Source organism: Malania oleifera, chromosome 3, assembly GCF_029873635.1.
Source record: "Malania oleifera isolate guangnan ecotype guangnan chromosome 3, ASM2987363v1, whole genome shotgun sequence".
In the NCBI taxonomy this organism is placed as follows: Eukaryota; Viridiplantae; Streptophyta; class Magnoliopsida; order Santalales; family Ximeniaceae; genus Malania; species Malania oleifera.
This window is the reverse complement of record NC_080419.1, coordinates 124,246,155-124,262,094: the sequence shown is the minus strand read 5'-3', so window position 1 is coordinate 124,262,094 and position 15,940 is coordinate 124,246,155. Positions and strand designations below refer to the sequence as shown.

Here is a 15,940-nt window from a genome sequence, read left to right as displayed (position 1 = left end):
TGCATCAGACATGCTACTGCTATCACCTGAACTTCAAGCACCACACATTTGTTGACAATAATCAGATCTCCTGGTCCAATTCTTTCAGCAACATTAAAGGGAGAAAAAAAATGAACAATATATATTGAACAAAAATAAGGAAAATAAAGACAAGAACACTAGAAGCACTAAAATATCAGCAAGAAAAAGGTTTAAACTACATCAGAGACCATTCAGAGCAAAGAGAATCAAATCATCTGATTGTCATATCTTAAAATTTATTTAATTTAAAAAATATTACATATTAAAAAGTTCAAGCCTAAGAGAAGTGCAGATTGATAAGACCGGGGAAATTGAAAGATGGACAATAGAAAGAGAAAATAGGGTTGATCACTTCGAGGGGATCTGCCAATGAATTAACCAAAGGCTCTGAATTATGTTATTTCTGGAATGAAAAAGCCCCATAGGGTTACATATATAAGGTAGGTATCCCTACACTTATTAGGAATGTAAAATATCCCAATCCAAATCCTTACTCCTTAATGGACTCAATCATAATTGATTGGGAATGCTAACACATTGATTAGAAATCCCAACTGATTTGGGAATCCTAATGCATTAATTAGACATGTCAATTGATTTGGGAATCCTAATACAAACTAGAGAAGTTCTCAAAAAATGTGTTTTGCATAATTGTCGAAATAATGCTTAGGAACTAAGAAATGAAATGACTAAAATTGTAAGTATATACTTAGGCTGTTAGTTATTATCATGGTATTTTTAACATAGAGAACTATATTCCCCACCTCCATCCCCAAAAACAGTAGAAACATTTATTCTCACTTGGGCATAAAATAATGGCTCCATTTGCCAAACCCCCTGCTCCTGCTGCCTTCAGATAAACGAAAAAAAGGGAAATTTTGTCTGCCTTCACCAAAAACCAACATCCCCATACAGTTTTCTTATTAGAGCGGATGAACCCCATACATTTTATATAAATTGCCAACAAACAAAAAGGAAAGAGACAGCTGCACCAAAAATTCATACGGATCCAGAAAAATAACACCAGAAAATTTATGAAATATAATGAAGATTAACCATACCTATTGTAATTGCCAGAGGCACACCTTCCTTCAATTGTTTTTTGGCCATCTGCATATAATGTTAAATCACTTGAAGGAATAAGCTTTCAAATGATAGAGCACAGTCAATGAAGGGCTCAAGAAAACTGTGAAGTGTTTTAGCTATAATTCAGAGCTATGAAAGAATTAATAGGCAGGCATCAACATTCATAGCACAAACATAACAGTACCTTTTATTTGTGAAAAGAAAGGCTCCTGCACATGAAGTTCAAAGCCTATATGCTTTAAAACCTGATGGAAAAGAAAGGAGAGACTATTGTTCTTGCGTCTGTAAAATACTAGGCCTTATTGTTAAACATGTAATATGTTCAAAATAAAATTGAAAATGGATAACACCATCACGCATAAGTTATGACTTACATTCACTAATTCAGATCCCTTATTCAAAACCAGCTCCATCCAGTCAACTCTCTGCTTCAAGGAATTGTCATCGTGGATCCATTCCATTCTGTTCTCTGCCCCAAAAAAGGCTCCAGAAGTTATGGATTCATGCAAAGCTGAAGCCAGATGCTTATATAAAGGATATGGAGGGACTCCTTCAAAAGAATATGAAACATTTCAAAATTAAAGATAAGATGTCTCCTTAACCAAAGATTATAAAGTAGATTGAACAATGCTTTTCAACAATGTTAACCAGATAATCAAGATCCATGTGCACAGTGCACCATAATATTGCTATTTATGACACTTTAATGTATACAGTTCAAACTAACCCTCAAGCTCAATTGATGCACACTTACATTGCGTTTGGGAGCTTGGATTTCAAACCATGGATTTGGATTTGCATTGATTTGGATAAACCACAACACAAAATTATATTGAGTTTCATCCAAATTCACGCAAATTCAAATCCAAGGCTTGAAATACATGCTCCCAAATGCAGTGTTACATATCTTTCCAACATTGGAGACGTAAAACTGCAATATGCCATTATGCATTTGTTTTTTATACATATGTGTGTGCACATGCGCATGAAACCATCTCTGTGCATGTGAGAATTTGTGTGTGGGAAACGGGGAGATATGCCACCATACTTGGCATCAAAATTCCACGATCATTCCTAAACTTGGAGTATTAAACAGAATCTCATCACAACTTTCTTAAGTCTGGTGGACAATTTTAAAAGCCATAATCAAAACCTTCCTGGATTATGGAAGGGGTACGCCAAATAAAAGACAAATGATCAAATAGATTGATGAAAACATCATACAATAGCTGTACAAATGCAAACATCATAAAATATCCATATAATTACAAGGATATCCAATAAGTTCAATTACAATCAAGATGGTTTTCAGCAACATAAAATTAGGGCAGGCAGAATGGCAGCTAAATAATCCATTTTGGGATCATAGAAGGCAGCAGGTGGAGACAATTCCAAGGGGATCCCTCATCACAAGCTCACTGTGAAAAGCCCTTGCAAAGAGCTTTATGCACTCTAAAACAAGGTAAGAAAACCTATCTATTTTGTCCCTAATCAGTAATCACCAACCAAATGAAATAAACACATGGAGAAAGTGAAGTTAATTAATTTTTTATCATGGGTCTAACAGAAATGGAATCCAAATGCGAAAATGTTGCAGCAGGAAATCAAAATCATTTCAAGTCATCTGGCAAGAGAACTCAAAGAATTTTGTTAAATTTATTTACCTACATAAACCAAGAACCTAAAACAATCTAACCTATGAAATGCAACAAAACTCAAAAATAAATTTGAAAGGTGACCAAACAAGGACTGTAGTAAGCACAAGAAAATTAACACAGCTTTTAGACTATAAATCAGTATGGAAAACTTGAGAGCAAGAAGTGAAACATATTAATAAATTGAAATCCATTTTATACATGCATGCAATCTTATAACCTAATATTCCTTTAGGTTACATTGTATATGGCACCCTAAAGTCCTTGAAATCTAAAATCTGTTCAGACCTTATAAGCTCATATGACATAGATTCTTATTATTGGTTGTCACATGTTGTACTATACAATCGTGTTTCTCAACCACTAGAGTGGAGACTCTAGGTAAACATGTGGATATTTGTACAATGACAAATATTGAAGAGGATCAATAATACAATATTCTTTGAATCAACATTGTCAAGAGAAAGGGTAGTTATATTCAGAGTTCACAAGAAGTCCTAACTCGACAATGTTATTAAATCTTAGGACAAAAGACATTAACCTCCCCTCAGGTTTGGCAAAAAGACAGAGACCTCCCGAGGTTTCAAACATCTCATTAACCTCCCCTGAGATTTCAAAAATGTCAAAAATCTCCCCTGAGATTTGCCAAAAAGACACAAACCTCCTCTCAAACGACTTACCTTTTTGCAAAAACAATGGGAGGCTTGTGTCTTTTTGGCAAACCTCAGGGAAGGTTCCTAAAATTCCTAAAAGCATAGAAGAAGTCCCTAAGTTTTCAAAACCTCAAGGGAGGTCCTTGTCTTTTTTCCAAACTTCAAGGGAGGTCAGTATCTTTTGCCTTTATGTACAATTTGTGTGACTTTAATATTGTCAAATAGTGATGCCTAATTGGAGGTTATATATGGACAATTTAGGTCACACAAAGAATGCATGAAGATGTGTAGACATTTAATCAGGAATTCATTAATCATTACTCTTATCGTAAGAATATTTAAGATTATGTTTCTTATGTATTGGATTCAAAAATCATTTATCAAATATATATATTAAAATATAAACTTATTTTATATTTTTCTTAAATTGTTTTGACAATCAAATATTGAAAAGAAGCGCACATATAAGCTAGAGGTCTAACAGTGACATTAATGGTCTATTTTTATTAGCTTATATGGAATATTACATAATGAAGAGGGGCTCAATGATAATTCTTCATCCTAAGGATAAAAAATGCAATGTTCATGCATCTTCTTGTACATAAGAAGATGCATGATGAGGTACATGAATAATGAATCTTATCAACAATGAATGTTTCAAAATTCATGTATGATGACTTTGTAAGATTCATATATGGTGTTCTTGATTTAATGAAGAGATTCGTATATGGTGTTCGTACATGTTTCTACTTTAACCAAACCATATTTCCTATAAGATAGAGGTTGATAAAACTCCTAAGAATGGATATTTAGACTTCGAATCAAGAATAGTTTTATGGCAAGGAAGCCATCACTTCCTTTTGTGTCCTCAGGCAGTTAAGCTTGAACAATAGGAAGCATTGCAGGTGAGCTTTTGGAGGCTTTTGCAAATGGGAATCCTAGTGAGGTAATTCTTGAACCTTTATTTGGTTGAATTGATGTAATACTTGTGGGAGGTCTTAGGTTTTGGATTTGTAAAGTCATGTTACTTTCGATTTGAATATTGGCATGATAACTAACACAAAGTTCCTCTTGAACTGCATGGGAGCTAAAATTTATATGATGACCAAGCAACGGCTATGACGGACAGAAATTTCCTGAAGTTGCTAGTGTTTTTATTAATCATTTTGGAGCTTGCCCAAAAACAAAAAAAAAATTAGTCAAAAAAGTTTTGTCAATTATTTTTCTTACCCTCACAAAACAAAATCATATAAAACACCAATTAACTGCATAAACTATATTAGAAATGATCAAACAAAGACAACACACCAAAACTAATTTTGAAATGTAACCAAGTAAAGGTTGTGACAAACGAGAAAAATCACACAACAGGGATTATAAATCAATTGTAAAGCTCCCCACTAACTGCATCAGAAGTTCAGAACTAAATTCCAAATGATGATCAAACAATGACTGCAAACGCGAGAAAATTCATGAAATTATCATTTGTAATTATTGTAACTTCGAAAGGAAAGGTGGAATCTTTTCTTTCTTTTGGAGAAGGTGTAATTTACCATTTGGGGCTGAAACTGGAGTGGTTTCGCTTGGATCTTCTTGGAGAAGGTTGGAACAGTATTCTTTGGACAGACCCAGATCGATTCCTAAGGTACCATCGATCGAAGACGCCAAAGTGAACTTCAATAGTTCTTCTACGCAGTCTTTGAGCAGCACCGAACCCATTCTGGAGAAGCTAGCAGGGTTGTATAGCTCGCTTGCTGCTCCACTTTTATTTGTTCCTTTCGGTCGATCGGGTGTCATCCCGTAAATCGTGTTTCAATTATGAAACTTTATTCACATTCGTCTTTCTGACAGACAACTTTATTAGGGTAAATTGCACCCATGATATGGTTGCACTAAGCCCTTTAAACTTTGTTATAATATCATCATGCATTTGAGACATAGTGCACCAAATTAGGATTTTTACTAAAATTATTAGATAAAATGTGGGAGAGAATTCTTTTATTAGTGTTGAATATTCACAAAGAGAATTTATTTTTTAGCAATAAAAAACACAATTGAATCACTAGTAGACCCAACAATATAGGGCATACTATTTTATTTTTTATTTCATTTCAATTGAGAATTTTGGATTTATATTAGCACCAAGGTACACTTCCTCACTAATCATTAACAAAATACTTATATAATATTTTGTAAATACAACTTTATCCTTTAATTCTTTTTTATGTCATTCTTTAGCCCTGATTGAAACTTATAAAATCTTAGGAAAAAAAAAAAAATATGAAGAAATCTACTTTTCATGTTTGGTTATCAAGAAAAGTAAGAAATATATATGTATATCAAATCAATGAATAAAATATCTGATTTTACACACCATTTATATCTGATTTGTCTTAATTTTTTTTAAATTATAGTAAAATAGATTTTTATTTTTATTAAGATTTAGTATAGAGGGAAAATATAATGGAAAATGAATTTCTTTCTTATTTTCCTTTTCTTGTCATTTTCTAACTAAAATCCTTAATCCAAACAGGTTCTAAGAGATTGTTTGAAACCACTTATGTAGAGACATGGATAATAATAATAATAATAATAATAATAATAATAATAATAATAATAATAATAAAGAAAAAGGAGAAATTGGTTTGGTGTAAGGCCAAATCGTCGACGATTTTGGTGGAGCTTAGAAAACCATCGAGGGTTTTGAGTTACCGTAGCCAGGTAAGGGTAAAACAATAGAAATGGTTTGGTTAAAAAAGTCAAACTGTCGAGGATTCCAAACGGTTTCCCCTGCACTAGCAAGCCTATATAAAGGGGTTTAAGTCATTTTATTTGTTAAAAGTCAAATTCTCTCCCTCTCTCTCTCTCTAGGGCTGCAGCCAGCTCTCCTTCTCTCTTTGATTTATCTCCCGAAGTAAACCCGAATCAGTTGATAAACATCATTTCGAGATCCTGGCAACGATTCTCTACAATTTAACCAAAGCTAATTCGTAAATCTAGCATTCCAAGCACCACTCCAAAATTAGGGTAAGGAAGTTGTCTTTCAATTTTAGTTATTTATTTGAATGTGTGGGCCTAAGAAATGTTAAATGGCTGTTATTCTAGGGTTAAGTTAATTAAATTAGGGCTTATGGATACAGGGCTTTGTGTGTACGCCGCAGGCACGATTTTAGAATCTCTGTAGGTATTTCCTCCAGAAATCAAGTAAGGAGATAGATTATGTCATGCATTTTAGGAAATTTACTAGTTTGAAATACCGTGTTTGAATATATAAAATATTTGTATGATTTTTCTTGACATTTAGGATATGGGAATGAAATTTATAAATTATTGTACGTTTTAGGAAATCTAATGTTTGAACTGAGTAAACTCTAGAAACATAATTAATATCATTTTTTAGTAAAAATATGTTTTCCCCAGACAATTAGTATATTATAAGGTAACACTCACTCATGTGGCATGAGTGTGATTATTTTACAGTATGTATAAATAGACCATAATATTTTATATGATTTTACAGATTATATGCAGCTTGATAATGATTTTCAGAATGACATGGACATCGCAGAAAATATGATATTATTCAATATATTATTACAATTCAGCCAGTATAGTGTCGTGATATTTTAGCTGACCTAGTGTCATGACAGTTCAGCCGGTCTAGTGCCATGTATTTTAGTCGGTCTAGTGCCACGACAGCTCAGCCAGCCCAGTGTCATGATCAGATATATATAACAATTTATTCAAAAATTTTAATATGACAGATTTTACACAGAAATATGGAACGAGTTCTGTTACATTTATTTATGAAATGTATTATATGATAGCAGAACCACGATGACTTAGTTTAGCTTTAGAGCCCAATACCATAACTATCAGTTCAGATTAGTGTCAATGCACGTCTGAGATTGAGTGTTGGTGATTGGATAGTCGATTGAGCCCAAAGAAGAGTAATGTGCCCCTTGGCTGTCTGGACCATGCTGGGCAGGCGTTGTACTTTCAGACGAGTTAGTTTTGACTTAGCATGGTAGGCCAACCAACTAGATCCTGCCTATGAGCTGCACAACCCAATCACCAACTCAGATAGAGTGTTGGTGATTGGATAGTCGATTAAGCCCAAAGAAGAGTAGTGTGTGCCCCTGGTAGTTTGGACCAGGCTGGGCAGGCCAATTGTACTTTCAGACGAGTTAGTTTTGGCTTAGCATGGTAGGCCAACCATTACTAGGTCCTGCCTACGAGCCGCACAACCCAATCATGTGGGGGTAATACGTGATATTAGCTAGCTATCCATCAAGGGAAAATTTTAAATATTATACAGTTATATTAGATGATCTACATGTTTTTAGTAATTTATTATAACATAATATATATGTTTATGTTAGAAATATGATTTCTCCAGACTTACATAAGAATGAGTACCATTTTACTTGATTTATCAAATACTAATAATTATGTTATAGATAATTATGTACAGCATATATATTTATGATACACTATAGAACTCTTGTTGCCACACACTGATGATAATCTATCCCACTTACTGAGAGGTGTCTCACCCTAGAATTCAAACATTTTAAGAGATCTAGACGAGCGAGCAGAGCGAGCTCCAAGGTAAAGAAGGTGTTGATACAGTCTTAGATTCAGGGTAAGTGTTAAGCTGGGAGATGTGTTTTGTATAATCCCTAGGACGATTTATGGTCTTGGGGAAGCACATGTATATTTATGGAGATAATAGAACTCTAGTATTGTATATAAGGTTCAGGTATATTATTTTTTCCATTGCATAGATAGTATGTATTTATGGATAGGTATCCTCGGTACCCACTTTGGGTCCGGGATGACATTATGGATATTATTATTGGTATCAAAGTAATTTAATATTTTTAGCAGTATGAAAAAGAAATATATATATATATATATATATATATATATATATATATATATATAGCAAAATTTTAGGGTTACTACATTGTGGTATCAGAGTTCAGGTTTTTAGGTTCTATAAACTTTAGTGTACAGCAGAAAACAATACTAAAGTACAGGAATGGATCTTGATAAGAGTAAGAAACGGGTAGACTGAGATTTTAGTAAGTCAATGAGGGAGATTAAGATGAGAATTTAGGGTTTTGTCTCGCAGACTAGAGGCAGAGACTTTGGGGTGGCTTCTGTGATTTTCCTAAAATGACGATTTTAGTAAAAGCATGATAAACTATCATCGATTTTTGTTTCTGAGTGGTAAGACCGAACCTTAAATTAGTTGATTGGTGGTATGAGAATATTTTGTGGTTCTTAGACAAATTAATGTATTAGTTGTGTTATGAAGTTAGGAACCTTAGACTATTTTTGTTATATTTCAGGATAAACCCTAGAAATAGCGATGCACACACTGGTGGTGGTAATGATGCAGGACTCTCCAGTATGGGCAACAGTGATTCTGATGCAATACTGCGTAGTGACGCCTAGCAAGTAATGACTGAAATAGCATGGAATTCTAAAGAACAGGACTGTCCACCCACTGATCAGGGTTGTATGATCAGATAGTTCACTTGTATGAATCCTCCAGCTTTCTTAGGGGTAGCTGACCCAGCTATAGCGAAGAACTGGATTTAGGAAATTAAGAAAATACTGATAGTGCTGCACTGCACTGATGAACAGAGAGTTCTCTATGCCACATTCAAGTTGACTAGTGAGGCCGAGCGGTGGTGGACAACAGTGAAATTACTGGAGGAGCAGAGATCAGTACCAGTAGCCATGACTCGGAGCCGATTTAAGGAAATATTCTTCGACCGATACTTCCCCACCACCACTAGAGAAGCTAAGGTGGAGGAGTTCCTAAATTTGATCCAGGAGTACCTGACGGTTCAATAGTACACGGCAAAGTTATTGAGCTATCTCGCTTTGCCCCGTATATGGTTCTAAATGAGGCAAAAAAGGTCAAAATATTTGAGAGAGGCTTAAGGGAGGAAATTTATTAATAGGTGGCAATTCTAAAGGTGCAAGATTTTAAAGAATTGGTGGATAAGGCCGCCGTAGCGGAGGCGAGCAGGCAGAGGAGTGTTGGGGTGCAGAGTCAGAGGAAGAGGCCCACACCTCCTGATTTTCGAGCGGGTACCAGTCGGCACCCTTGGAGTGGAGACAGATACAGCGGGGGTCAGAGACAAGAGATGGGAAGTCATGGGTATCAAGGTGATTAGACTTACCCTATTTTCCTTCGATGTAGCAGGAGGCATGTAAGAGTGCGCCGAGCGGGAAGGAATGTTTGCTATCAAAGTGGTAGACCAGGTCACATGGCACGAGACTGTCGTGCGCAGCTGGGCAATGCTCTTGTTGATTACGTGTCAAAGATGCGTAATTAGGTGTTTAAATTCATGCATTAATGATTTAATTAAACGCATAATTGTATCTAATATTTTAACATCGAGCTCATTTGATAATCTTGAGATAAATAGCCTATTTTTGTCATAAATTTACGGCCATTCATGTCTTATTATTGCTAGACAATTTTTGGACATTAAAGATGTATGCGAGTCGTACGTGAGAGAAACTGTGTACGTAAGCCATGCGCGTGACAAGGAGATGCCGCATGTATAACAAGAAGTCGTGTTCGTGAAGACGTAGAATGTTCATGATGTGTGGAAATTTCATGTACATTGGGCCGAATTGAGTGGAACTGGAGAGCACCAGAGGTGATCAAAAAAAGAATGAAAAGGAGAGATAAAAGAAGTTGTAGCATGTAGAATTTCCTTGGGCTTGACATGAAAGGAATTAGGCGTGCATGTGTTGAAGTAGCCTTTCCGAACTGTGTGTGCAAATAAAAGGGTTGGTCGTGTATACACGCTGGAAGAGAATTGAAAGCAAAACCAAAAAAAAAAGGAAAGAAAAAGAAGTGTGCTGGCCATGTATACGGCTGGATAAAAAATGAAAAGAAAAAAAAAGAGGCAAGGCTAGGTCTTGATGTGACCGGGCCATGCAAAGGCTAACAAAGGAGCAGGCAGTGTGAGCTGGGCACAACCTGCTCATTTTTCCACATTTTTTTTATAATAATATCATCATAAAATCAATACCACACATCTCACGTTCCAGCTCAGCAGCTCACAATCCACCTGGACCCGTGGGAACTAGGGATATATCAAGAACATACAGCAGAAGCCCTAGCAGCAGAAAATATACAATAATGTACATCTCAATACCATATATTTCAATATACCAGAGTTGCTATAATCCACAATATTTCCATATATACATCCCAAAATCATAACTAGGGACATTCCCATAAAAATCTAACAGTCCCTACAAAACTTACCCTTTAAAAGGGGCAGATAGTCCATACTATTTTAGCGGGGCTTTTCCAGCTCTCTTATTCAGGGCTCCTGAAAAGTTAATAAGATTTAGGGGTGAGACACCTCTTAGTAAGGGAAATAAACTAATACTAGTGTGTGGCAACATGAGTATATCGTGATCTACATATACCATACATATCATATTCAGTACTGTTTATCAAATTTGGGAAAACATATGTATATCAAAACATGGTAGAACATAATGCATTTCATAAGCATATCTCATCTCATATCATAATAATAATATCATAAAACAATCCTGGTAGGTTAGCTGGCTGTTGTCATGTATTACCCCCACATGACTGGGTTGTGTGGCCCGAAGACGGGACTTGACAATGGTTGGCCGACCACTGCCAAGTCAATAGTCTAGTCTGTAGGTCCGATGGGTCTACCCATACTGGTCCGTACACCAGGGGTGATAACAGCACACTTCTTGAAAATAACCACATCGACCATCCAATCTCACACCACTCCGTACAGCAGCGTTAACACAAATATCATGATCACGAAGACCATGGACACATAGCAACGGTACCGTGCAAGTGCTAGCTTAGACCAAGCCAACCAGGTTTTGATATCATATAACATATACTAAAATTGTGATACATAAATATCTCATATCATTTATTTTCACATCAATCATATCATTTCACATATATACGTGTATTATGAAAATCATCGGCCCGTACATCAGTATTACACATTTTATCATAGCACGACCTGTACGCCGGCAAATCACATAGCACAGCCCGTACGCTAGCAAATCTCATCCATATAGGACGGCCCGTATGCCAGCAAACATATCCACATAGCACGGCCCGTATGCTGGCAAACATATCTACATAGCACGGCTCGTACGCCGGTTTTCCATCATAAAAACCCGTATCATAATCACATTCCCAGAAAACAGTCTCTCATACATTTTATACTCATGCCACACTAAACAAATTTTCCACGTAATTAACATATCATCATTTTCAACAGGGTTTTCTCAAATATAAATCATATATATAAACATATGTATTTTCCTGAAAATGAGTGCTATAAATATATACATACAATTTTCAAAAGAACTAGCTTAGTTTATTCTCTTACCTGATTCGTGAAATGCCCCTAAGAAAATTGCCCCGCACCCGCAAGGTTCTCAACTCAACACCCTGAAAATGAAAAATCCCAGAATTAAACTTCAGTATTTCTAAACATTTAACACTTCTTATAACTACCACTAAGTCAAATTCGGCTTAAAAGGCCTTACCTCAACTTAGGGATGATTCCCATCATTCCCAATCAACACCCCTGGAAACGAAAAATCCTAGTATTAAACTTTAATATTTCAACGCGTATAACACTTTTCTCAACTGTTACAAATCCAAATATTGAGTATAAAGTCTTATCCTGAATTTGAGATGGTTTCCACCTTGTGTTCACCGATGATCTGCTCCAGTAGTTTTGGAAAGAACTCCGTCAGGAGCGTCATGGTGACTTCGGATCGTCGATCTAGCATAAAAATAGCCCAAAAATGAAGAGAGAGAGAGAGAGAGAAAGCCGAAGAGGAGAGAGAGAGAGAGAGAGAGAGAGAGAGAGAGAGAGAGGAAACTTAGCTTCTTTAAGAAGCTTAAAAATCCAGATTTCCATATTTATAGAATAGCGAAATTCGTTGACGAGCCCGACCTTCGTCGATGAATTCTCACCCTCTCTCGATATTTCTTCATCGATGAAATTCAGTCTTTGTTGATGAAATTTCTTAAGCCTTCATTGATGAATCCCCTGCATTCGTCGACAAAGCCCTGCTAATCCCCTTTTCCGTTATTCTTTCCAAAGTTCAATGTCATCGACGAACACGAAGCGTTCGTCGACGAAGTCGACTACTTCCTTCTGTTCGGTTTCCATTTCCCTTTCCTTATCATTTAAATTTCATTTTAAATTCGGGTCGTTACATGGGGAGTTTACGTGTGGGTGTTAGTGTGTGGCTAGCAGTAGGCTTTCTTTTGGGTAGTAAGGGCAGCTGGAAAGAAAGGGAAGGCATGACATTTAATAAAAGTTAGAGGCTAGGGTTTAGGAGGCAGCCAAAAAAAAGGGGTTGCGTGTGGGGTTTCTCTTTGGGCAGCGCCGTAGTTGGTCTTCTCCTAGGGAGACTTGAGCAGCTCTCCTCAGCCATATCCATTGCTCTCTCTCTCTCTCTCTCCCCCCCCCCCATTCCTCCCTCCCTCTCTTGTTACTTTACTATTTTACTTTATTTTAATGTCTTTTAAATACTGAGTTTGAAGTTTATTTTTATTTAATCCAACATTGAAGTTTGTTTTTTTGTAGCATTCATTTGGGATTTATTTTAGTTAAACCTTGTTGAGTTAATCATTTACATTAAAGCTATTAATGGTAATTATTTTGGCTTGAGTTATTTTTGAGTTGAGTAACTTTATTTGTGTGGGTTATTTTTATTGTTAATTTCAAGTTATTTTTATTTAAAGTTCCCCTTATTGTCATTTAATTGCTTTATTTCACTTTAATGTCATTTTTAAATATATTGTTGGGACTTTGTTATTTATTATTTCATTTTAATGTCATTATATCTTGTGGGAATTCTTTAGTGGTTTAAGTTTAGTTATGTTTATTTAAGATTTTGTTGAGCTTATTTGTTGTTTAGTTTAGTTTACTTTCACTTAGTTGAGCCATTGTTAAATTCAGCGTATTTTTTTATTTACCTTATCAAGGTGTTGAATTTGTTTGAAACTGTTAAGTTTAGTTTGCCTTTGCTTGATACTGATTAGTGAGGTTCTTGCTTTTGATTTATTATGTGCATTGTTTAATGAGTGAGTTGTTTGGTTAGTTTATGTGTGTTAGGTTCATAGTTTAGATTTTGCTTGTTTTAATTTCGTCATAAATATTTCAAAACCCCAAAGAAATTGAATCTGAATCATGTTCAGTAAAATTGTTTTCTTACTTTCTTATCATGTTTCGCGTTAGTTTAAAACTAATCTACATTCTCTAAGGAGACGATCTGGTCTATTTGGGCTAATTATTACACGACGTAACTCCTATACTTGGGACAACCTGTGATGACCCAAAAAATATATATATATATATATATATATATATATATATGATTAAAGTACAATAATAATAAAATAATAAAAATGGTCATTTAGTTAATATCAATATATAAGTATTTTTTTGTAGGATCCTTGATTCCATATTTGATGCCTAAGAAAGACCTTGTCTTAGCGAGTGCTCAGAGACCATTGCGGCTCAGTCGCTCCCTAGAGGTCGGCCTGGTCAAAATGGAATTTCATAGGATAAACAGGATAGACACTATTTGTACACGTAAATAAGTATATATACATAAAATAGTGTTTTGACAGACATAATTTGTCGAAATACATAATAAGATAATAATAATATAGGTATCATATGTGGGGCCCACAAGACTATGTGGGGTCCACATGAGTCCCGGAGCCACAAGACACTGTTTATATACGTAAATAAGTACATAAAATAATGTTTTAACTGATATAATTTGTACAAATATATGATAAAATAATAATAATATAGGTATCCTATGCGGGGCCCACAAGACTGTGTGGGGCCCACATGAGTCCCGAAGCCGTATGGAGGTTTTCACAAGTCTCAAAGTTATGTAGGATGCATAAAATCGTATAAGAGTTATTCGAGTTACGTAGGATCCATTCGGGTCTCGAAGTTGTGTGGGGCCCACAAGACCATGTGGGGCCCACATGAGTTTTCAAAATTCAAATTTTATTCTTATTCAAAAAAATAAATAATAAAATAAATAAATACTAAAAGTAGTTTAAAATTAATAACAATGATAATAATAATGATAATAATGATTAAAAAAAATAATAATAATTAATTAACTAATTGATTAATTAATTAGGTAAGTGATTAATTAAAAATTTATTTAATGGGAATGGTGGCAAGCACTCCCACATGGCCTCCATCCCCATCCCATACTCAACCCATACCTTGCCCATCCTTTGCCCATTCTTTAATTTTTAAAATTATAATTTCACCAATCTCCCCACACTTTTACAAATTCCATTTCTTCCCCAAAATTTTCCTATAAATAGGGAGCTCTCAACCTTCATTTTTCACAACAATTTTCCAAGGAAGAGAAGGATTAGTGAGTGAAAGAATTTGTGGTGGAGAGAGAATTTTTGAATAAATTCTCAATCACCCACTTTTTCCGATCTCATTTCTTAAAGATAATTATTGTGTTCGTAGCACACGGTAAAAGAAGAAGGTAAGTAAATTTTGATTATGTTAGTTTCTTTTTATTTTAAATTCATACCCGAGTTTATTTTGTACGTAAATTTTAATTATGTCAATTAGTTCCACAAAATTTTCATGAGTTTATTTTCACGCATATTTAATTATACCAGTTCTATCTTTAATATACTTGCATCTATTTTTGGGTTAAGAAATGTTCCAATCCCCTCGGGTAAATTTTCAGCATTTCTTTCTATTCAAAAATAAAATTATATATATATTTTTAACACAAAAATTGTGTGGCATGAGTTTATTTCTACGTTACATTTTTTATGTAAATATGAGTAAAGATAAGATTTTCACGATATTATTTTAAATTGCATAAATGATAATAAGATGATTTTCAAACCCCTTATGGCAACGAAAGTTCAAAGTTACAGATGCTCGGTACCGCAGCTTAAAGTTTATACGGATCAGAGTGCACCCACACTGTTTACAGAGTGGTTATTTATGTTAGTGGATTTCTCCTGAGTGCACACCTGGTTTAAGTCCAGGACTTAATAAGGAAAATCTCACTTAAAGTTTACGTACGTTGATTTAGTTTGGTCGGCCAGCCAGCTAAGTCCAGTCTTCGGACCGCACAACCCAGTCATGGGGGTAAACATGACTTACGGCAAACAGGCCTAAGGGTGGGTTTTTATAATATATGTTTATACACATTTAATTACGTGTACAAAGTTACTGATGATTTGAAGGAAAAGTGTAAGTTTACGTGAAAAGGATCATTTTGGTACTTAAATGACGATCTAAGGAACACGTATAAGGAAAAGTATATGTTTATCATTAAATATTTTTACAGTTTTAAAGTTAAAAGTTTAATTTAGCAGTTATAGTATATGATTGTAAAAATTTACTGTTGAAATTGATGACAAAAGTTTTATGCAGAAATCTTTAAAGTTAT

At 34.9% G+C, this 15,940-nt stretch overlaps 1 protein-coding gene across 12 annotated transcripts in view; it reads right to left on the bottom strand.

The window, feature by feature from the left end:
- Window positions 1-5,224, bottom strand: part of LOC131150955 (uncharacterized) — a 40,426-nt gene extending 35,202 nt beyond the window's left edge. For 10 of the 12 annotated variants that reach the window (XR_009135644.1, XR_009135645.1, XR_009135647.1 and 7 more), the window contains exons 1-5: window positions 4,969-5,199; window positions 1,482-1,657; window positions 1,292-1,352; window positions 1,083-1,131; window positions 27-81 (exon numbers count right to left, since the gene is read on the bottom strand). Coding sequence is in view for 5 of the 12 variants with exons in the window: in XM_058102061.1 (XP_057958044.1) it covers window positions 27-81; window positions 1,083-1,131; window positions 1,292-1,352; window positions 1,482-1,657; window positions 4,969-5,134 (507 nt within the window). In the remaining 7 variants the exon portion in view is untranslated. Of the gene's footprint in view, window positions 1-26; window positions 82-1,082; window positions 1,132-1,291; window positions 1,353-1,481; window positions 1,658-4,968 lie in introns of all 12 variants that reach the window. The other 2 variants (XM_058102058.1, XM_058102063.1) reach the window with 2 other exon arrangements.
- Between the last annotated feature and the right edge of the window lie 10,716 nt (window positions 5,225-15,940).